A 22621-nucleotide genomic window follows, 5' to 3' on the forward strand; every position below is an offset into this window, starting at 1 on the left:
CTCTCTCCCCAGTGAAACCAATGGCAATGACTGTCCATTCCTCTCCTACCAGACTCTTAGCTTATACAATCTCAGACTTGCAATGGAAAAAAAAATATGTATAAATATATGTAAATACTAAACCCTATCAGTAGGGTCAAGTCTCTGCCTTTACAATTCTGTTTCCAGAGCTGTCTCCAATCAAAATAATGTTCCACGACCAGAACTATCACATTAATGGTTACTTTCCTTCATTATCTACAGAATCTTTTCTGACCAAAGTAGTAAAGACTCTATAGGAGTCCAATAACTTTACAAGGTGACAGCATTTCTGTGTTTATTGTAAGCCATTTCTACTGCAAATTGCAACAACTTTTCAAAGTGCAGCAGTGATTTGGAAATGCAGGCACACTAACACATCAATTGCCATGACTAATGTGTAAACTTTTAATGACCTTGGCAAAATCTATCTTTCATTGGGCAAGTGCCACTATTTTGACTGCACAAAATGCTTTGGAAATATGTTGAAAATTATACTTGTTTTGGAAAATATTTCAGGATTTCAGTATAGCAAATGGAGCTATATTAAATAAAAGTTTGACATGGAGGAGAAAACACTCCAAGGTTGTGTAAGTCTTTTTTTTTTCCTTTTTTAAAAGAGGTATCCTCCAAGTGTTGTACATTCATAGAATGCTGACTTTTTATCCAAACAAACTTAAGAAGATAAAACATTATCTTGAATGGTTTTCAGTTTCATTCACTGTCATCTTCTTGTTTCAGACCACCTCCTTCTTCACTGTTGCCCTCTCCATCACTTTCCTTGTCCCAGTCCTTCATAGATGCTCCCATCATGAAGTCATCACGCAGTATATTCCATTCTGGCCCCTCTTCAGACTTCACTTCACCCTGAATGTTTGACAGGAAGAGAAGAAAGACCAGAGGAATGAGATAAATGTGAAAGGTAGTAAAAGATGCAAGGTCTCCATGCAATCAAAATAACATCTCCTACAATCAGCAAACTGAAGGCCAAGTCTTTGTACAAATGGTACAGAAACATGCAGAACCACCAAAAATGACTTGATGCTAAAATGCAAACTTGTTTTAACCAACCAATAAATTTCCAAAAGAAATATGGAAACAAAACGATTATTCCTCATGGATGAAACAGTCAACCCCGGGCATGGCTTCCTTTATTAAAATCTTTCTTGGCAATCAGAATGGATTCATGATATCATTTATTAACCCCCAGGTGCTGCTTCATTAGAACACTTCTTGGCACATTTCTAAAACACAAATATGGATTTAATAAAGGCTTAACCCCCCCCCCCAAATTTAATATTTAACATATTTGGTGATACGTGAACCAAATCCCCTTTATGTGAATTATTACCTCACTACCTGGGCTTGTCATATGGTACAAAGCTGCCTCTAAAAGAAACAAAGTTGAGCTACTCTTAGTAAGCCAACAACACCTTACTCCAAATTTCCTACCTCTTGGAAGTGAATAAACGCGAGGCCCACTGCGTGGGCTGGCGAATAACAAAGAGAGAAGGGCCGGGAGTGCGGTTTCAGCTTAGCGCTGGAAGCAGCGCTTACTCGCGGTTCCCGGAGGTGACAGATCCCGTTTGGGCAGTGCAACAGCCCCATCCTGTGGCAACACTTTCAAACAGCAGCTGGAAGCTATGCTTGCATCCTTTCCGCAGGAAAATACCGAAAGTTGCTCCATGTACTGAGGAACGATTTATTTCAGTGTTTATGCCTTAGCAACAAAACATTTCTGACGAACAGCATGGCTCAGTGTCCAGCAGGCAAGCAAAAAATTGTCCTACCGAAGTGGAAGTAGGGGCACTGAAAACAGTCTTTTAGCTCTGCAGGGTCTTTGAAAATAAAGTTAACACTGGCACCCCAGGGAGCTTTCCCCACTCCCCTGCTCCAAAGAAGGGACCTCAGCATCCTCTGTGGACAAGATTTGCCTACTGGATGCAAAACCTGCAGTAAATGTATGATCACCTTAGACATCTGTCCACACCTTTTCTCTGCCATGAATCTAGGAATGTGAAAGCACTGCATGTTTAAGCTGAAACCTGTGAGAATCAAGATTTGGGATAGAGCAGCATATAGAATTTGATTGCATGAGAAAAGAGAAGAATGCGAGTCCATTACTGTAAACATGTCCTATCACACCATCAGAAGTTATCTGAGTGCAAAACATCTGCCAAACAAGGTATGTGTTTTTTAATAGGTAATCAAAGCAGAAATGCTATGTGTGACTTCTGCAGTTCTTCATCAAACACTGCCCTCACAAAAACAGGGTAAGTCTTAACACTTTTCTTCCCAAAAGGGATTTGCCAGGGCCCAGCTCAAATAAAGAGAAACTCTACAGCTGTTCCTCAAGATGTTTACACTGGGTTTTGGTTTAGGGTTTGCTTTTGTGCCTTCACAGATGCTCTCATTAATGGCTACTCCCATCCAACAATTCCCCTTTTCCCATGGGTAGTGCCTCCTAACCACTCACCACTCTTGCAGCTGTTTACTTCAAGTCTTACACCCAGTAAACCTAAAATCACCTCTGAAGGGGCAATCGATTACCTGGAATTAAAGAGCTACAGATAAAGTAGGCCCCTAGGCAGACCTTAAAATTTTCACATGAGATTCATCTGTATTATGACAGTGCAAACACAGGTAGTCTGTTCTGGGATGCAAGGAGGGGGTAACTATTTTTTCCTCCTTTTTAACTGTATTGCAGTTGAACATGTTTGCCTTTGCAGAGTAGAGAATAGTTAAAAAAAATCACAAAAATCGACAAATTCTTTCTTTTTTAATCCCAGATCTTTGATAAATCAATATTTGAGCAGTGAAATTCAAGAAAGTTGAATCTGAAATACTTAGAAGGAAACATCCCATATTTCTTACAAAACAATCTACATTTTTTGTTTTCAATAATAAACCCAACAGAATTCCTTTTTTTTTTTTCCAGATGTGCAGAACAGGGATTTTTTTTTTCTTATTTTGTTTTGGTTTATAAACAGCACAGAAGGAGTAGATTATTATCAGCAATGACAGTTGCAGGCTCAGAGTTTGAAAAGCTCAATCCTCAAATTCATCACAAGCTACTATTCAGCAACCATTAGCTTCTTTCTGGCTATGTCAAGGGAACAACAGGACAAAAGTGGGACTTTAACAAAAGAGGGATGCTGATCCTCTATAGCATTACCCTTTATGTAAGGCACCACAAAGGCCTGAATAGAGTTTTACATCAAGCCCAAAGGAGAAATGACAGAGGTAGCATGTTCATGCCTCAAAGATGAAGATTAAATGCTTGAAAGCAAATATTTAATCAATTTTAAGCATGCCTCCAAGTGAAGAAAATGCCTTATTTAGTATCTTCATTCCTAACTCATTTACTACTTATTTTCCCCTCAGAATAAAAACTCTTCAAATCTACTGCATCACAAAACATTCCCAAAGTCTTAAGAAAATATGCAGTGAGAATATTTGTATAATTAACAATTAGTTGAACTGTAACATCACTTCCCAACTTGCTTTATGTAAGAATGTTAATACAGTTGGGTTTTCAATGCCGTAATCTAGTTTCATCTAAATAAAACAAAACTGATTCTTGGCACGTGGAAAATAAACCAACTTTCAATCTACACAAATGCTTTTGAACTCTCAGTCAGCTGTTCATGCACATCTCACTGCAACACTGAAGTCCCCTTTGAACATCCCCAAATGAAAACAAAGCGGGCTATATAAACAACAGAGTGTAATGATACATAATGTGAATCCTTCAGTAAGGCAAGGAGTGAAAAATTCTCGTGTTGCTTTTTTTCCTCTCCTCTTTTATACATTGGAATTGGGGTTTCTTTGCCAGAAGGGTGTGGCAACCTTTTTCAAAAAGTCCGAGAGGCAGCAATTAGTAAAATACCTCAGGAGTCACAGTTGTTTTACTAATTGCTGGGGATGAACTTGTTATCATGAGCTGAAATAAGGCAGACCAAAGCATGCACTGTGGTTACTCTAAAGCTGATACTTGCTCTGCTGGACTTATAGTCCAGTTGAAAAGAGTTCATATAAATTAAAAGAAACCAAAAAACCTTGCCTACTTGCTAGGCTATCACAGCATTAGCTAAAGTCTCTCACAAGTAGGGCTCAGTAGTGGGGACATACTTCCTAAACTAATTCTGCTTTGAAGACATACTCCCTAAAATCTGCACCAGGACAAGATGAACTGAAATTCTTGGCCAAGTCCTAATAAAACCACCAAAAAGAGCTCCAAACTAAGCTCCAACAAAGCTTAGTCCTGTCACTTAGAACAAGCGGCTGGCCCTCGCAGGATCCAGGCTAGAACTGCCTCCTGGATGCTTTTAAAGGAATTGGTCTATGAAAGCCTTGTGGTAACAGCAGCAGCTGTAAGATCAAGTCAGAAATCTCCATGTTTTTGTTAATTTATTTTCCACCACAAAAAACTGAAGCTACTAAATTTTCTCTTGGTAAATGACAAGACAGTATATTCAACTGAGACCTGCCAAACTCAACACTGGAGCTGCAGCCGACAGCACTGACACCGAGGCGTGGGATCAATCCTCTCAGCCCCTCTGAAGCAGGATGATATCTGCCCGAGCTTTTCAGAACCTTACACTCAAGCAGACCAAAATCTATAGTGCTAACTGGTAAGTAATGACATTAAAAGATATGCCCTGAAATCAGACAAAAGACAGCATTTCACTCCACTGTCCACCAGCTTGGGTCACTTGAGCAACTCCAGCTTCTGCATCTGCAAAGCAACAAACACACCTACAGCACTGTAGAGATTCCCTGAGAGCTGTGTCCAGAAGAAGACAGGCATTCCAGGGTTTTAACACAGGACCATTTTTCAGACCTAGAGATTACAACCAGCACACTGGACCCCCACGCCTTTGCTCTGTGTATAAGATGAAATGCCAGAGCTTGCAGGGCATCTCTCTTTACCATCACCTACAGTAAATGTTTATTTGTACCTGTCAAGGAAAGAATTTCTTATGTAAATATCTCTCCAAGCAACAACTTTAAGCACTGAGAAAACAATTCTAACGTGTCTAATTAATCTGAACTGCCTCCCCAGGTTCCTCTGTTTTGCTCAATACAAGCATTTAAGACCTTGAGACACAGCAAAGCTTTTGTCATGATGAAGAAGTTAAAAAGCGTGACTGCCAGAACACATTCTCCCTGTCAGCCTGCATCTTGCTCTGAATGCCTGCTTCTATTCTGGTTCTCATCCCCAAGCAAGTCCGTGTAAACTGAGCTCAAAAAACCCCAGTCAAACAGCACAGGCATACACTGAGCTGTGTTAAATCTCAATTTAAAATAACAATAATAATAATAATAATAATAAAACCCCCACTTGGCAGAAGAGGGGGAGGGAATGAAAAGCAAAGAACACCCGAATAATCATTTCTCCTAAGTTCATTTTCATCAATATGCAAGCTCACAGACTAAAAAAATAAATTTCCTTCAGGCTGAGAAGAAATGAAAAAAACTGCAGCCAAAGTATCTAAAGTAGAAATGGAAGCAGAAAACAAAACGTAATGATTTTTAACAGGAAAATCATACTTGGGTTTGATCATTATTGCTGCCTGCAACTGCATCTGATTTGAATTGCAGCAAGATCTTGACTCTAAGAAAGGTTTCTACGTAAGCCTGATCCCAAACAGCCAAAACCCCACAAATGTGCAAACTGAGAATACAACCTGCACTGCTATTATCTTGAACTTCTGACTTAAATTCTCACAGCAACTCACTCTGGGAAGCATTTTCAAGCTTGCATAACATGTGAGCTGCACAACAGAAATCTATTCTGCTGCAGTATAATTCTGCACAATGATTTATTCCTTAGGGTGAGAGTTATTCAATACCCATCTGCATTCTCTCTCTGAATGAGAAATTAGAGTGACTGAACTAAACTGCCTTGGTTTACTTGAAGTGACACTACACTGTGTGGGTATCAACAGTGGCACAGGGGATTTACTCAGATCACAAGCTTTCTCATATACACCACAATCTGCTCTGGCAATTCTAGTAAATAAATATAAGAATGAAATTTTTTTACAGAGTGTTTTGAGACCTGCTGTTCCTGTTCAAACTTCTCTGAAAGTAACACACTGGAATTATTACTACAAGCACAACAAATGGTGATTTTTCCTTTTGAGCACAGCCAGAAGACCACCCAGAGCTTAACGACCTGCACGAGGTATCTCCCTATCCTCACATCCTCCTTTAGGGTTTACTACAACTGGAGATGTGTGAATGAGAAGGAATGCTTTGGGTTGGCATGTAGAGGCTTAAACGTGGCACAGCTTTGGAGGGGTCAGAACTCAATTACAGAATTTCTAAAAACAAATATAAACGTGGGCCTAAGCAAAGAAGAACATTCAGAAGCATCATTATTAAATGCTCAGTTGCAAAGAAGAATCTCAGAAAATGTTTATGAGAGAACAGATTTCCTCAGGCTTGGTTCACCAGAAACCTCATAAATTATCATTTCTGTCAGGAAAAGCAAAAATATTTAAAGAATTCAAGCTTAAAACAGGGCCCTTCTGCACACAGGACGCTCTGGAACTCCTCAGCCTGTGCTGTACTCTAGCCATCAACAGCAGCCATCTCAGAAACCCCTGTGCTGCACAAGGAATTCCACCACATGCTGCTGCAAGACCTGTTTGGCCATACTGGCATCAAGACTCCCTTCCCATGCTTTAATGAGCATGACGTATAGCATGGGCATGCTACACCAGGAGCAAGCTGCACAGCTCCTGAACCACCAAGCTGTACCTGGAAAATACACAGATACAGCAAGAGTGCCTAGTAAAAAAAGTATGCAGTCAAGATTAAGGCCTCCTCTGTGCTATCCCTCAGAAGTCACATCCTCATGTATTTCAACAGTTTACTTTAGTCATATTTTCCAGTCACAACAGATTTTTCTCACATGTCACCCATTTATGAAAGACACTTATGCACTATCTCAGCTGGGTACCTAAAATTTTCTGCAAGTTGTTATAAAAGCTTGCCTGCTGGCCCAGTAAGACCTGCGGACCTGCAACTGTTTGGAGTATTTCTGATTTTTAACAATAAATTAGCAGCTTGCAATTTTTTGAATAATATGAATATCACTCAAATTATTTCCAACAAACAATGCTAAAATCATCCACTGTTTTTCATTACGATTCAGCAAGAGGTATAATGGGGTGAGTCCCAAAAGGTTGTCTCAAACAATAAAGGCTACAGTAATGACCATGCCTATCCCTTCCAGCACTTGAGAAATCATCTCACAGAACAGCTGATGAGAAGAAAGTGGGGCGAGTAAAAAGCTTCCTCTTCCAGAGCCAGGATTTCCAATTTGCATCCCAGAAGAAGTGTAAGGATCCACAATACTTTGAGGTAGGAGGGTGAGGAATTTAAAAAACCAAAAGAGAGTCTACAAGGAACTAACCTTTATGTAATTTTATTATTAAATGTGAAATAATGATGTTTTCATGTCTGCTAAGCATCTTGTCTGATTTCACCTCCCTACAGTCATTGCCCTTACTTTGACTTCAATGGTTTTTGTGACATATCATAGAGGTCTCCAAGTCCAAATTTCTCTGATTTTATATTCCTGTAATTTACCCTCACATTGCCATGTATGAGTGGCAAGCTCATTAAGGAACAGACCATACCCCTCAACACTCCCAGGGTGCTTTCTAAAAGCAATTTAAACCTGATGAAGGAAGATGTAAACCACGCAGGATCCCAATCCCTTATCTTAAAACATCTGGCTACCCTTTCTCTGCATTTCTGACCTTCACATCTCTGTCTATGTTTCTGTATGGGCTTTTCCAACAGCTGCAGGTGGAGAAGAAATGACACAGACCACCTGCAAAACCACTGTCCAAAGTTCAGTAGCAAACCAAAAAGACATCAGACCTTTCCAAGAGGCAGTTTTAGTATAATTCATAATACTAACCAGGTTTTAAAAAGTACATTTGCTAATCTTTCAGTAAATTTCAGAAACATTCATTAAAAACTGGCCAGGATTTCCCATAGTACGGAAAAAAAATTTACTGAACTCATCAACCCTCTAACCATTGCAAGCTGAAAACAGTTTGATCCACCACTCCTGAAGTCCACTGACCAAGATAAACAGATGAGTACGTACCCACAGAGGTCATTTATAACACACACACACTGGAAATCACAACATTTTATACCTTAATAAAACTTCAAAGTAAAGGAATCACTTTTCATGGTAATTTCCAATAGCAAATGCTCAGATGGGGGAAACAAATTTATTCAGATAGACAAGCTCCACCCAAACCTTCTTACTTCAAGAGAACATTTTTCTATAAAACTTTATGAAATGTTTAGATGTATTTTTCTCTAAGTACACTGCCCTGCCTATAAGAGTTATGAACAAAGCCAAGAGAGCTGCTTTTATAAGGCTTCCAACTTGATTTACCAGATAAAAGTCTAATAGGATTTGACTCTTTGTGCTTTGTATAATCACAGGAAGATCAAAAGAAGATGTATGCCACAAGTTTTTCATGTGTGGTTGTTTTAGACGTAGTTTTACTGAAAAAAAAAAGCCTTGCAACATCTTCTGGGAAAACAAAACACATCATAGTGTCCTATGCACTAATAAACAAATAGCAAGGCAAGTTACTCTCAAATATGACAGATGGAACTGTCTCAGCATTGCCTGACATTTCAATCACAAGTCCCTGTTTATATTCACTTAAAAAATTGCCAAACTTCAACTGCTTCATGCTGAAGGATTTTGCAGTGTTTCAAATATAACCACTTCATTCCTTTTCACAGAAAGACAAACTTAAAATATTTTGTCTTCAGCTCTAAGGAAGAAAAAGACATTTTCTACAGGAACCCGTTAAAACCTTGCATCATTCGTTCTTCTTAAACTTAAAAATCAGTCAAGGATGTGTTTTGGAGCTGGCAACATATCTTTTGCTATCTCCATGATCATTTGCCTGGATCTGGACAAGTTATAAACATCTGCAAGATGGCCCTCCCCAAACCTCAGGTCATCACCTCAGAAGATGCAATAGGCATTTAGCATCCAAATTCTCTTAAGATATCTGTCCTCACTGATCACACACTATCTGCATCTTAGCAGGCAGCATTCAGCTGAACTGGGAGTGACTCATGATGACACACAGGGAACTGGCTTTTCTGTGGGAACAGCTGTCAGGGCTGCTCCTGCATTAGGCACAGGATACTTGCCTGGCCCTCAGACGCAGGGGGAAAGAACCTGTCAGGAACACAGAACAGGAAGAGGATAAAAAAAGAGGTAGATGGGAACAAAATGCAAAATCACAGCCTTTTTCCTTCCTGATTTCTGATCAAATATCTGATAAAGAGGACAGGAAGGGATATCTGAGTATAAAACCACAGGAAAAAGGGTAAGCTAGTAAAATACTGCCCTTCACATGACCCTAAATTGTCTTATATGGAGTTGAATTTACAGTGTGTCAAGTTCTTGACATCTAGTCAATCAAATTTAAATACTGAAACACTGACAAATTTAAATTGACATTTAAATATTAAATGTCATTAAATGACATTTAAATGTTGGACAAAGTCCTACATTCCCATGTTAACACAGATGTGCATTACCTGCTATGACAACAGTCAGGGAACTGAACTTGACAACCCAATCCTGTTGATGACCCAAATTCTGTAAGTTAATACAACTTTTAAACAGATTTAAAGTAAAAACATCACCATTCAACAACCTCTAGTACTGCACAACAACCCTTTACGTTAAAGAACATAAGTAATACAGGATATAGCATACTGGTGGTAGGCTGCACTGCATTTATCCCTAAGGATATTCCTAAGAATACAGCATACAATTAGTTGTCAGCAACTTGCTGGTGCAAAACCAAAAGACTTCATTAAAAGCATCAGCTCCAAACATATATGGGGTGACCTTCAAGAGAATGTACATACAGTTAGGAAAAACAGATAAAAATGCAGGATCCAAAGGAATCTAAATTAAAAGTTTTTGTGCATGTGATGGGAAGACATTTATTAAAACTGGGAGAATACATCTACTCTGGCTACAGCTGAACTAAATTAATACTTGGCTGCCCCCTCAAATCTGCTGGAATACATGCATGCCTGGTTACTCCTTCAATTAGGTCTGTAAAACCAGCACACAACAGCTGTAGTAATAAACTTCTGCTACTCTGCAATGCCATTGTCACCTAAGGAAGTTTCCTGTTAAGATTAAAAGTGGTGTTGATACACCTTACCAAATTTCCAGAAGTCATCTCTGCCTTCATCTACACTTCAGAAACAATTTCCTAATGCAGGCTGAAGCAACTGTTCAGACTACTGTCACTCCAAAGAGGTACATGAATGAAAACAATTTTTTTTCACCCTGCCTATTTCTACACTGCAGAAGCAGTGGAAAGAAACAGACCAAGCTGATGGTCAGTACTCAAGAAGCTGCAAGGAAAAGAAGGCAGTCACTCTCAGTTTCTAAACTAATGAGACTTTTAAGCTGGAAAGCACAATTTATACCCTCATTTAGCTTAAAAAATGAAAGCCCCCATGGCACTCCTTGTATCCCAGCAAGAACAGTGGCCAGCAAGAACAGTGGTCAAAGTCAGAAGCATAGTATTCCTCCTGCCCTTGAACAACCTTCAAACTACAGCTTAAATGAAAGTCTTTTGAACAGAAGAAAACATCTATAGTAAGTCTGACTCTAATCACTGTCCTTACAAATTAGTTACCAGATACTTGGAGCATTTATAAAATATGCTTGAGGTAGAAGGAACTTTTCTGGAAAAGCACTTTAAGTCCCATATGAGCAATAGCTGCTATGAAATAGCACTTATATTCTTCTCCACTCATCTTCCTTCCCATCAATAATTTATTTTAGAATAGGTACCATTTTGAGACCAACACACCAATTTTTTCCAGATGCCATCACAACACAGGAAGCAAATTGTACCTCCGGGTCATGTAGTCAGCCTAGCTTACAGAGAGATTACCTTGCAGAATTTGGATCATGGTTACTTAAGTAGACCAGGAAATCCTGCTCTTACTTTCACTACTGAAATGCTCTGCAACAGATCTGGTTTAAGAAAGCTTACAAGTTGAAGCAAAATCATGCTACAAAGTCCTAATAAAAAATGTAAGGTCAATGAGTGCAGCTTATGCTTGTCATAAAGAGTATCTGTAACTTTCATGCCAGCTGTTTATGTGTCACTAAAAAAATGTTTTACCACACAGTAAAATGCTTGACAGGGACCAGCACAGATCACAAGAGGTAAGTCAAGATGCAATTGTCACTGACACACAGCAAGCGACAAGAGTAACTGAATTTCCTCATAATTTCCTTGTTTTCTTACAATTAAGATTTCAAGACCTGCATCAGCCAAGACATCTGTGCAACTCTAAGAGAACAGAAACTGCACTCAACCCTGGAAGCAAGGGTACTTCCTAAGAGCACCCTGTATTAAGGACCTAAAGAAAACAAAAGGTTCCTACAAGGAATCCTTTACTGCCACTACCAACTTCTGTATTCATTCTATAGATATAAAAATTCCTTCAGCCTCCAGGCCTGAAAAAACACAGCTCTTCTGATACGTACCCTTTCTAAACCTATAGTTTAATAAAGTTTCTTGTAGTGTCTTACAGGAAGATATGACCAACACATCTTGAAATGAAAAGCTGGTGTGTAAGGATTGTATTGAACAAATTGAAACCTCTCATATCTGCCAGTAAAAGATTCCTAGAAAAACCCACCCAAAACTTTAAAAAGCCCATCTGAACACAAACAAGTGGGATTTTAATTTTTTTTTAATGACTACATTTTTCTCCCACATTGCAAGTCTTCAGACAAGGTGGTGAGGGGAGAGAAATTAGATGATCTTACCCAGAGGCAAGCATCATGCACAGTAACTTGGAAAAAAATCAGGAAAAAATATTACACAAGTCAGCTGGCTCAGCAAGGATTAAGAAATACTTTGATAAACAGCAAATGATATGAAAGGCAAAGCTTTTGGCTCCAGCTCAGAAAAATAATTACTCCCAGCTGGGCACACAGAACTCCAAGAAGGGCTACAATTTCACAAGAAGGGCACAGGAAAACTTACACAGCCTTACAGTCTTTCCTTCATAGTTATGTTGGTAGGTACATGCCAAGTAACATTTAGGCCAATGGCTAAAAGTAAACAAGACTGTGAACAATGTTCTAGTGGGGCACACATTACCTGCCTTTCCCAGGAACATATGAAGCTGATGGAAATACAGAACAAAATTTAAAAAGTGGTCATGCTACTTTGAAATCATACTGCTGCAGGTGGCCTTTACAGAGCGTTTAATTTCTATTTTTTCACACATAAATATACTTGGCTAAATAGTCAATCAACAGAGCTTTATAAAGGGTTTTTTCAACAACCCCTGACACTTGAAATGACACTTGAAAGAAATTGTCAAACTTTTAAAAATACAAAGCAAATTTCGCATTCAAGAACTCCTGCAGAGCAAGAAAATGCTTTCACCCATTCTCAAAATACAGTCAAGTCCCATGTCACAGCACAAGGCTTGAGTCAAAAAAGGTTTGCTTTCACTGGTAAAACTTTTTTCTGCTATTTTTCTTGCTGACTGCTTGTTTTATGTGGGTGGAGTAGTGTTTTTATTGTTCTGGACTGCCTTTTAATTGATGGCAGAGTGCCTGGATTTTGGGATTGGCATCTCTTCCATTGTTTTTGCTGAGATAAATAAATGTATTTCCCCCCCACACCTTTTTTAAAAATGAATACACTCTATACTCTCGACTGCTAAAAACAAACCCACAGAACAAACAAACAAAAGCTTTCAGATGGCACAAACAATCTGCTGAAAACCCGCTGCAAGGAATTTACTACTGAAAAGCCTCATCCAGGCTTCCTACCCTCTGAAACACTCTCAAAAACCAAGAAGCAGAGATATAACAGTGGAGGCCAGCAGAACTCTTCAGTGGCTAAATATTTGTGTAATTCTGAGAAAGAGAATGAAGAGCAGATTTTGGCCTCAACCTCAAGCCTCAACAACTACCAGGAGGAGAGCTTGCTAAATGAGTAAGATATGTTCTCAAGAGAAAATAAAGCAGATGAGGAACAGCTTGAAAAAGAGTTATTGAAGAGTTTGGTTCAGTATTAAATTGAATGGAGAGTCACTGAAGCAAAGGCTGAAGAGTCACTGAAATAAGGGAGAGAGGAAGGGGGGGTGGTCTGTCTAGGCAGACATGCAATTAAAAAACCCAACCAAAAACCCTGATCCCCACCCCAGCTTTTGTGCACAGGCAGTGTGAAAGCAGCACCTGCATTGATACTCAAACCCAAGACTAACAAGCCAGCATCTAAAGCATCTCCAGAGGTCTTGAATGGAAATGTGCTAGTACTGATGCTGCCAAAATAAAACTTTTTTTTTAGTATAGAAACATTTGCAATCTGTGTTTTCTGACCTAGTAATTAAAAAATTGCCCTGCTACAATGTGACACAAAACAAAAGTCCTAGTTCTTGCTCAGATATTGATTCAATGCTGACTACAATAGCAGTTGGCACTGCCATTGTTCCAATATTCTGCAATTCCAAGGGAGGAGAAACAAACAAATGAACCAAAAAAAGAGAGCCACACACATACACATGCACCCCCACCCAAATAAGCAAGCTGGAATTATTTAAGGAGAAATAAAGTGTCAGCACCAAGCTAAATTGTTCTCATTATCCAAAGAATTTAAAAAATACTTTAATATTGCACTTGCATGAAAATTGTATGAACACTCCATGCCAGGCAGTGTTTCAGCATGTTCCCCAAGTGCACACAAACAAAAAACATATGACAAACTGTTGTCTCCCAACTGATTAAAGTATTTCTTCCTGGCACGGAAAAGCACTTAGTTAACTGCAGTGTGTCTGCGCCAACTGCAGTATTCCACCCACCACCAAGCACAGAGTTCAAACCTGAACACAAATACGCTTCAAAAACATGCAGCTTCTGAAATACGAGAAAGAGTGTGTCTGAGCAACTTGTTTTCAACCCTGAGCTACTTGGTGAGCTGAAAGAACTGATGGAGAGTTGGACAAATCCAACTACACTGTGTCTCAAACATGCTTGGAAAAAGTGGAATGTATTTCTTTCCAAAACAGCACAAGAGCAAGGAAGCCATACCAGGCCCAATGCACACAGAGAATCGGGGAAAGAAAAGCCTACATATAAGGTTTAATATGTCTGTGTTTCATTCTATTGTGGTATTCATTTTGTATGGCAAGTCCTTCAGTTTCAGACACCATAATCACCCAAAGGAAGCAAGTTTGACATGACCAAACTGTGGGGACACAAAAGTAGTACAATCGAATACACCATGTAAGATGAACAGCCTCCAGGTCTTTAACAATTTCAAGGAGCTAACTATTATTGGCTAAATTCCAAATGTCACAACCCACCATAATTTAGCAGTTTGTTCCATGCCTGGTGTAAAATACAAGATAAAATCTAGTGGTTCATAATCTTTTTTTAAACACATCTAAACCAAGTTATTTGCATAAAAGTCTCCATGTCTTATCAGAAGAGCTTCCAGTGTTTTGTACTTTGATAGTCAAAAGACAGGGAAAACAGGCTAAAAGCTACTTGTTCCCTTCCACAAGTCTTAAAACATCCTGGCCATTTGGGTCAGACGTTTATGAAGAGCAGGCACATTAACAGAGAGTCATTATATTGAGAAGGTACCTTGTAAGTGTTTTTTTTCTCATAGATGCAGCCTACCTGTTTACTTTTAGTGGTCTTTCCAGCAGGATTCTTGACTCCTTTAGCCCCTTCCATGTTTCTTAGAACATCGATGAAATCTCTCTTTGAAACAGAAGACATCAGTTTAGCACGCTTCCTCTCAGAGCTCCCAGCTTTCTTCACCTCCTCTTCCATTTTCTTCTGGTGCGTCCTGACAGCATTGAATAATTGTACAACACCTCTGGGACAGGGAAAAAGACAACAAAGCAAATCTTTTAGCTCAAGTTCCTTTTACAAAAATGAACCCCCTACTAAAGCTAATCAGTGCAGATGCCAGATGGCTTCTAACTCCCCAAAATGGTTACCTGGAACTCGATTTGGTTAAGAAGTAACATTTACTACAACATAAAGGACTTTGAATTTTTACTCCTCCTCCATACTTATTGCTAAGAACCCGTAACAAACAAATCTACTATTCAGACTCTGAAGTAAGCCTGGTAACACGGCACCAAGATCAGCTTCATCCTTGAGCATGTTTCACCCTTGGGAGAATGTTATTTGTCCTAAAATCAGTTATTCAATTACTCAGGCAAGTTTCTTAGTGGCAGTTGAAGGGGGATAGGGCAGAGGAATGAGTAAGGCAGCACATTAAAATGTTCAACTAGTTCTGTGACACCAAACTACACAATGTGAACAGGCAGCTGAACTTCACAGCCGTGGATCTGGTGAATCCTCTGTGGAGAAGCAAACACACCAGAACAGTAGAAACAACTGTTCTGCATTTTTAAGGCATTAAATTAACAAAATGAGGGGATCCAACAAAGCACTTCTGCTAAGCAAACATTAGATTCCCATCTAAATTTTTACTCTTTCATAAAGCTTCTGAAATCTTTTGTTGAACTTGATACTGTACAATGCAGACCTGTCTATAAATCTCTCGGCTCCTGCTAGTCACTTCTTAAAGAGTTCAATCTGATTGGAAACAGATTACCTGCACAGGCCTTTTCCTCCTCTTTTTGATACACATATATTTAAGGAAAGTATTCAGAAAAACTTTTACCTTGTGGCAATTCTCTGAAGATTTCTTTCCTTCTCTCGGTCTTTGACAACATCTGGCTTCACTCGGCACATCATTTCCCATTCCCGCTTTTTATCGAGCTGCATTATAAATATTGTTATGTGAAACAACATGGACATTTGAGAATGCAGCATGATCTGATAGAGTATGTAGCAGGAGGAAAAAAAGTATCTGCAAAGTTCAGTTTGGTTGAAAGTAAGAGGAGCTCCAATACAGGGCTGGACAAGTCTCTTGTATTGACACAACAGGGGCCACACTGAAATCTCAGAGAGTCATCTGCTTCCAGTAACAACAGCCTAGGAAAAAGATGCTTTCACACTGACTGCCTTGAGCAAGGAAATTATTCAAAAACCACCGTCAAATCCAAGACTTCACAAGCTGATCACAGAGAAATTTATACACAGTAAAATCCTGGCTCCATCAAGACTGGCATGTCACATTTTGAGCCTTGGGAATTTGACTTCCCCCTACAGAACTGGTCCCGGTATGGCTTTGTGACCAAAGTGACACTCAGCAAAGAGTGCAACAGGCAGAACTCTAACAAAGGAAGAGCACCAAGTGTCCACCAGACAACAAGTCATATACAGCATTGCTTTTTGTCTATTTTTTTGGAGGCTCTCCATTTTAAAACCAAATTGATCCCCTTTTCCTACCAGCAGACACAAAACCATCAGCTTTGTTTCTGCTGCAATAGGAGACCACTGTATTTCATGACCTCCGCTCTAGGAGTAAGTTTTTCTTCCCCTCTGAACAATTTAACAGTGTTTTAGGCCTAGTGATGTTCCATTAAATCTGTTTTATGCAAGAAGTCTCTAATGGAATTTCAGAGTCCTTATCTTTGTAATTCCAGGCAGACTACTACGAATTTCTGAGTTTATGACCATATTTTGGCCTTTGATCAAAAGACCTGCCCTATCCTACCTTTCATCAGCAAGAAATCAATGAAAAGCAAATTGCTTTCAAGTTTCTCTTAAGTAAACAAGCCACCTTAGGGACCTGTGGCCCATCTCTGTTTTCCAGTATTCTCACATATTTACTGGATGACAGCAGGTATTTAGAACAACCACAACTGTGCAGATGCTGTACTGAAGCTCTCTGTATTTAAAAGGCAAGCCATGGCCCAACTGCAGCATGTCCCAAATTGTCAGGTGAATAACCTGGTTATCCCACAGAAACAGAACTGGTACGATGAGACATTAGAACTATTAATGTATTTCTAGCCTGAAGGTAAATCAATCAGAGCCTGGAATTAAAAGTTCCACTGAAGGCACAAACAAATGACTTACTTGCCAACATGGTTTGGTTTCTTCACATCAGTTTCAGAACCAGAAGCAATTTAGGGCACTGACATGGGGAGCAAACAACAATGCACAACCACATCAATGATTACTGCAATCTCAACCTAGAGGCCTTGATTTTGGAAGTCACAGCACAATTTAAATGGAAGCAGTTTTCTTCTCTTTCTCCCTCTCGCTTTCTGTCGTAGAGAATGATTTCAATTTGTAATGCCAACAAAGTGAATATCACCCCAAATTAACAATGCCAATTAGAAAATCAAACTTAAAGTAGCTGCTTTCACCCCCTCAAAAAAGAAAACACCTTAAGCTGACAGACTGGAACACTCCTGCTGCCAAAGTTCAGCCTGCCTGATGACCCAGAAGAAGCAGTAAAGGAAAAAAACCTTACACAGCATGGCTGGAAAGTAAAATAAATTAAGCTACTCAAGATCACTGTGAAGGAAAGACTCCAAAACTGAGACAGCCTCAGCAGAAATCTGGGACAGTGCTCTGAGACTATCTTGCATGTAGCCCATCTGACAGTCACTGCACATGGAATACTGCATCTTTTTCTCACCCTCATCTTCTTTTCTTGCCTCTCCTGTTTTTTTTTCTCTCTCTCCTTCTCCAGGCTTTTATTCTTGGCCAAGATGGTGGACTTATTCTGTGGAATCTTTTTGTTGAGCACTTTTGCCATGGCGTCTGCCCATCCCGAACTTGGGCCATCTTTGGAGCTTGTTGCCTCTTCAGCCACGTTGCCAGGGGCTGCTGCTTCATCTTCATCATCACCATCCAGGGCTTCACCTCCCGAAGAGTAGCTGTCTTCTGGAAGTTCTGAGCTTAACTCAGAACCTAGGGATAAGAAAAAAATAAAAAATAAGCAAGAAGAAGTATCAGGAATTGCTTCTAGTAAGAATCATTCACTAGTGCCATTTGCTTCACATGTAAATGTTACCCAAGTTCAGAGAGAGGTATTCCTGTAAATGTGCTGCTACAATTAATTCCTCAAGCAGGCACACACCATTATATTGAATTTATTAGAAACTATGCAGTGCAAGTTCTTACTCACCTCAGTGATGATTTAAAGGGATTGAAAGAGGTGAGGCCTTGGATATTTATTATTATATTATTGAATATTTTTATGTTTAGGGCCGGTAATTGTGGGGGGAAAATGTGTCTATTTTCCAGTTTAAAAAGTGTAACTTATAAATGCCTATCCACACAAATATGTGTGCATATGTACATACACACTCACAGAGAAACTGCAACAGTGACATCTGGTGTTTGACTGCAAACAGCCACAGGAATGAAACTGAAGCTGGGGGGCATTTCTTACATGACAGCAAAACCTGCTCAGAGAGAACACTGCCAGCAAAAATACAATTACCTAAGCATAATGAACCCAGGGGAGACTGCTCTGTTGGAGACAGCATCAAGACAGTAGTCAGGCTCAAAAGAAACCAGAGGCACTGAAGTTTCTGGATAAGTAACTGCTCCAGTTATACAAATAAAACACCCCCAAAGTCAAACTTTGTTACCCCTATGAGCCCTTCAAAATAAAAGAAGGAACTGAAGTTACAATACCAAAGTTTGGAATTAAGACAGCTGAAAACAGCCAAATTGATGGCACAACAAATACATGAAGAGTTAGTCCTCATTACTCTGTTCAGTGAGTCAAACCGCAACAATAGAAGTCTTTAACAGTGCAGGTGATTAACTAGAATGAAATGGGCTTCTGGGTTATTTCACTTCACCATGTAATCAAAAGCAGAGCATACACAAGGTCCTGCCACCATTAACTACTATTCCAGTAATATTTGTGCCACATTAAATTTTAAATTAATTATCTTATATACAACTTTCAAGGCTGCAAAATCAAGTGCTGAACAGAAGGAAGCTGGTTTCTGATCCCACCCAGTCCCAGATTCCCCACGTGACTCACTTTCATCCATCTACCACTCTCAAACTCCTTAAAAAGGAAAATTTAAATGTTAAATCACAGTACTACTGGGCCAAGTGCTTCACTTTGTAAGCACTCCTATATCCCATGAAGTACCTTTATCACCCAAACCATTAAGAGAATGAAGCCCAGAGTGCTTCACAAGATCTGTTCTCCATAAAACCATGCAGGCAGCTATTAACGATATTCCCCATTAATCAACTGTCTATTTAATTACTAAGCAACCATACACATATACTCTGCTGCCACACTAATTCATTATTCTGCCTTCTCCATGTGCCTGTTTAAACCAGAAAAAACCTAACAAACAACATAGCAGCGAAACAGTGGCACTGACCAATTTAAAACAAAACCGCTACTGCCCAGGCATGTTTAGAGGCTTGGGGAGCATTCAGTTATCCTGATGGAAAGAAGTGAGAGGCAGTGGTTACAAAACAAATGTGGAAGAGAAATAATTACTGAATACTAAAAAGTATGACTTTTACTACCACCAAGGCAGACACAGTGCTATGTCATGCTCCACTTAAAATAAATTAGGGGGATGCTTTCCAACAGCCCTTACTATAAATTGGAAACTTATAAGTGGCAAGTTTTCTCAACACATTCAGTAACTACTTAAAGGTATCCTTTTCATCCCTTAATATCCTTCTAGATGTTTGTATCCATATTCTGAGTTTCCAATAAAAAATAAATTCAAACCACTGCCTGTAACGTTTTACATGTAGGAACCACATCCTTGTTCCTACAAGTAAAATAAGGTCAAGTTTTCACCCCGGGCCTTGTCCATGCTAGGATGTTGCTATTTAGCTTTTAAACAAGGAGTCAACCCCTGCTTGTGACTTTTTTTTTCACACACACAAAAGCTAACAACTACCAAAAGTCCAAGCCTGAATCCCCCACGCTGCTTAGGACCAACTTTTGCAGTTAGCCATTAAAAACAGATCAGACTTATAAAAATGAAATTTGTTAAAACATGTATAATTTCCTTTACATAACATCTTCTGCCAATAAAATAGGAGAATATTACCAACAACATTTTGCTTTCAACAGTTACAGAAAAATTAACAAGGTTTCCACTACCAGCCATAATTTATTCTTTAGTACACCAGAGTACCAATCAACAGCATGAGATAAAGAAGAGGTATTTCAAAATAATTTAAACCAGATTAACTTAATCAGAAGTAGGACCCGGGGCCCTATTCTGAATAGAAAAGGCTGATATCTGGCATAAATTCAATATAAAAAGTTCTAATTGTTTCTGTGTGTGTGTATGTATGTTGTGAAATACACATCCACATCTCTCTATTTCACTCTTTTAAACTCGCTCAGTGATCAAGGTGTCGACACACTGTTAAAACACAGCCAACATTCAGCAATGAGCTCTGAAAGAAGCTCCCACACAACGCTCCCCTTTGGATTCAATTTTGACGCTCAAACCGAACAGAACCAATGCTGGAGCCACAGCTCCAAATGGCCACAACCCTGACTCCTCCCAGAACAAAGGAAAGAAGAAATCCAGTCACAGAATAGAATGAAGAAGGGATCACAACTGGTTACGTACACCTTCACAACGCGCAAGGAGGCGAGAACGAGTGCAGAACAGCGCGTTAAGGGTTAATCACTGGAACGAGCGCGGCCCAGGGGTTTCCTTCGGGGAGAAGCAGATCCTGGCTCGCACAGACACGGAACTCGTGCAGCTCTGCACAGTCGCTCCCCTCGGTCTCCCAAGAAAGAGGGCAGCGAAAGCTGTTTTGGTGGGCCTAGGGAATGAAGGAGCTGCCGGCGGTATTTCGCGGGCTGAGTGGGAAAAGCCCAAGGGCCAGCGCAGGGCGGGCAGGAGCAGCCACCAGGCACCGCGGGAATGGCAGCCACGGGACACGCCGCTGGGCAGCGGCCTCAGCAGGTGGCCGGGCCGGGGCCTGAGCTCCCGTTCCCCACGCCGACCGCCGCCGGCCTCGGCCCAGGGTCCGGAGCGGGGGAGATGAAGGGCCAAGGACCCACCGGCGGGCTCGGACGGGGCAGACAGGAAAGGCCTCCAAGGTCAGAGACGGCCTATAGCGGCGGCCAGCGATGCTTCAGAAGAAGAGAGGGCCCCACCCCGCTCCCGCTGCCGTTACCGCTGTCCGTGTCTGTGTCCGTGTCCGCGGCCCCGCGCCCACGTGGGCCCGCCACGGCCGCCGCCATCTTCCCCACGGTCCACCCAGTGCCGCGCTCCGGCCCGGCGCCCGCGCCGCCAAGCTGCGTTCCGGCTTCACAGGTTCCGGGCAGGCGAGCGGCGCTTCCGGGGCGGGGCCGGGGCTCCGGGCGGGCAGAAATGGGCCCGGGAATAGAGCAAACACGGCTGGCAGCGACCCTCCAGCCCCCCGGACCCTGCCTGCTGTCCCGCCCTACCCTGCGCAGAGCCTTTGTTCCAGCCTTTGGAGGCGCCGTGCTGGGGTCAGCCCCAGGCAGGCCCCGATCGGAGCCTCGCGGGGCTCCCTGTGCCGGGAGAGCTGCGCTCACCTGGAGCGTGGAAAGTACCCTGGGACCCGCTCCAGCACAGCGAAGCTCAGGCTGATTGTTCGCTTCCACCCTGGGGAGCCGCTGCGGATGGACGTGGCAACGATAAACATAAATTAGTGCTGTATGTATGTGTATATATAGAGGAGCCCTGGTGCGAAGAGGAATTTGAAGGCTCCACCACAGTGCTGGTGAACCCAGAAAAGTTTAGAGAAACCAGAGAAAACTTAGCCACGCTTTCAAACATAGCTTTAAGACCCAAAAGGAGTGGGCTGGAAATGCTTGCAAACTCCCGTTGATGTACTGAAATCGCTTTCTCTTAGTGGTGGTATTTGCTGTTAGCACTGGCTGGTTGGAAGAGCAAACCATCCACTACCTATAGGAAAACAAAATTTCCTCTATGTTAGCTAAGAGAAGTCTCAATAACACTAATTTTCTGTCACTTCACAACCACTAAACAGGCACTCTGATTTTGAGGCTGGATTGTAACACTGCCAACCATCCAATCACTCCATTTGGTGCATCTGTAAGAAGCACATTCTGAAAACAGCACCACCTAGAATGCCAGAACTGAATGCCACAAACTCTTAGGCAACTTCTTACATAAAAGCGCTCTAAACTAAAAAAACCCACAAAAATTAATTATCAAGAACTGTTGTTCTTGTAGCAATAAAATGTGCTGGGGGACAGAAGCTCCAGGATTCCTTGGAGCCCAAAAGTAGTCCAGTAGAAATAACCAGGGACATTGCAAAGTACATTTATGAATATAGGTAGTACAGGGGGAAATTGTTACATGTAGTATAGTCTTCAGTATTTTTCAGGTTTTAAAATCTTATAAAGGTTGTTTAATTTCTACACCCTATATTTTTGTAAGTATTTCTTCAGTTGTTGCAGCCCTGTACAATAAGTGACCTATGTCTTTGCACGTCTGTCATTTCACATTTTTTTCCTCAATGATTTGGATTGCAGCCAAAATAGCAAATTTCTTTTCCTGCCTCAGTATCAGGTCGGAAAATTAGAAGCTGGAGAGAGGTCAGAAAATGGTGACAGATATTCTGACATGACTGGGGAAATTGTTT

The 22621-nt window shown here is 40.7% G+C and overlaps 1 protein-coding gene across 1 annotated transcript; it reads right to left on the bottom strand.

Annotated features, from left to right (window-relative positions):
• Nucleotides 1-286: 286 nt before the first annotated feature.
• RRP15 (ribosomal RNA processing 15 homolog) lies at nucleotides 287-21266 on the bottom strand. Its single transcript, XM_053937513.1, has 5 exons — nucleotides 21161-21266; nucleotides 17661-17935; nucleotides 15789-15886; nucleotides 14768-14969; nucleotides 287-885 (listed from the first exon to the last, which is right to left on the bottom strand). The coding sequence occupies exons 1-5, from the start codon at nucleotides 21225-21227 to the stop codon at nucleotides 733-735; spliced, it is 795 nt and encodes a 264-aa protein (XP_053793488.1). The 5' UTR covers nucleotides 21228-21266; the 3' UTR covers nucleotides 287-732.
• Nucleotides 21267-22621: the final 1355 nt, after the last annotated feature.

Source organism: Vidua chalybeata, chromosome 3 (genome assembly GCF_026979565.1).
Source record: "Vidua chalybeata isolate OUT-0048 chromosome 3, bVidCha1 merged haplotype, whole genome shotgun sequence".
Classification (NCBI taxonomy): Eukaryota; Metazoa; Chordata; class Aves; order Passeriformes; family Viduidae; genus Vidua; species Vidua chalybeata.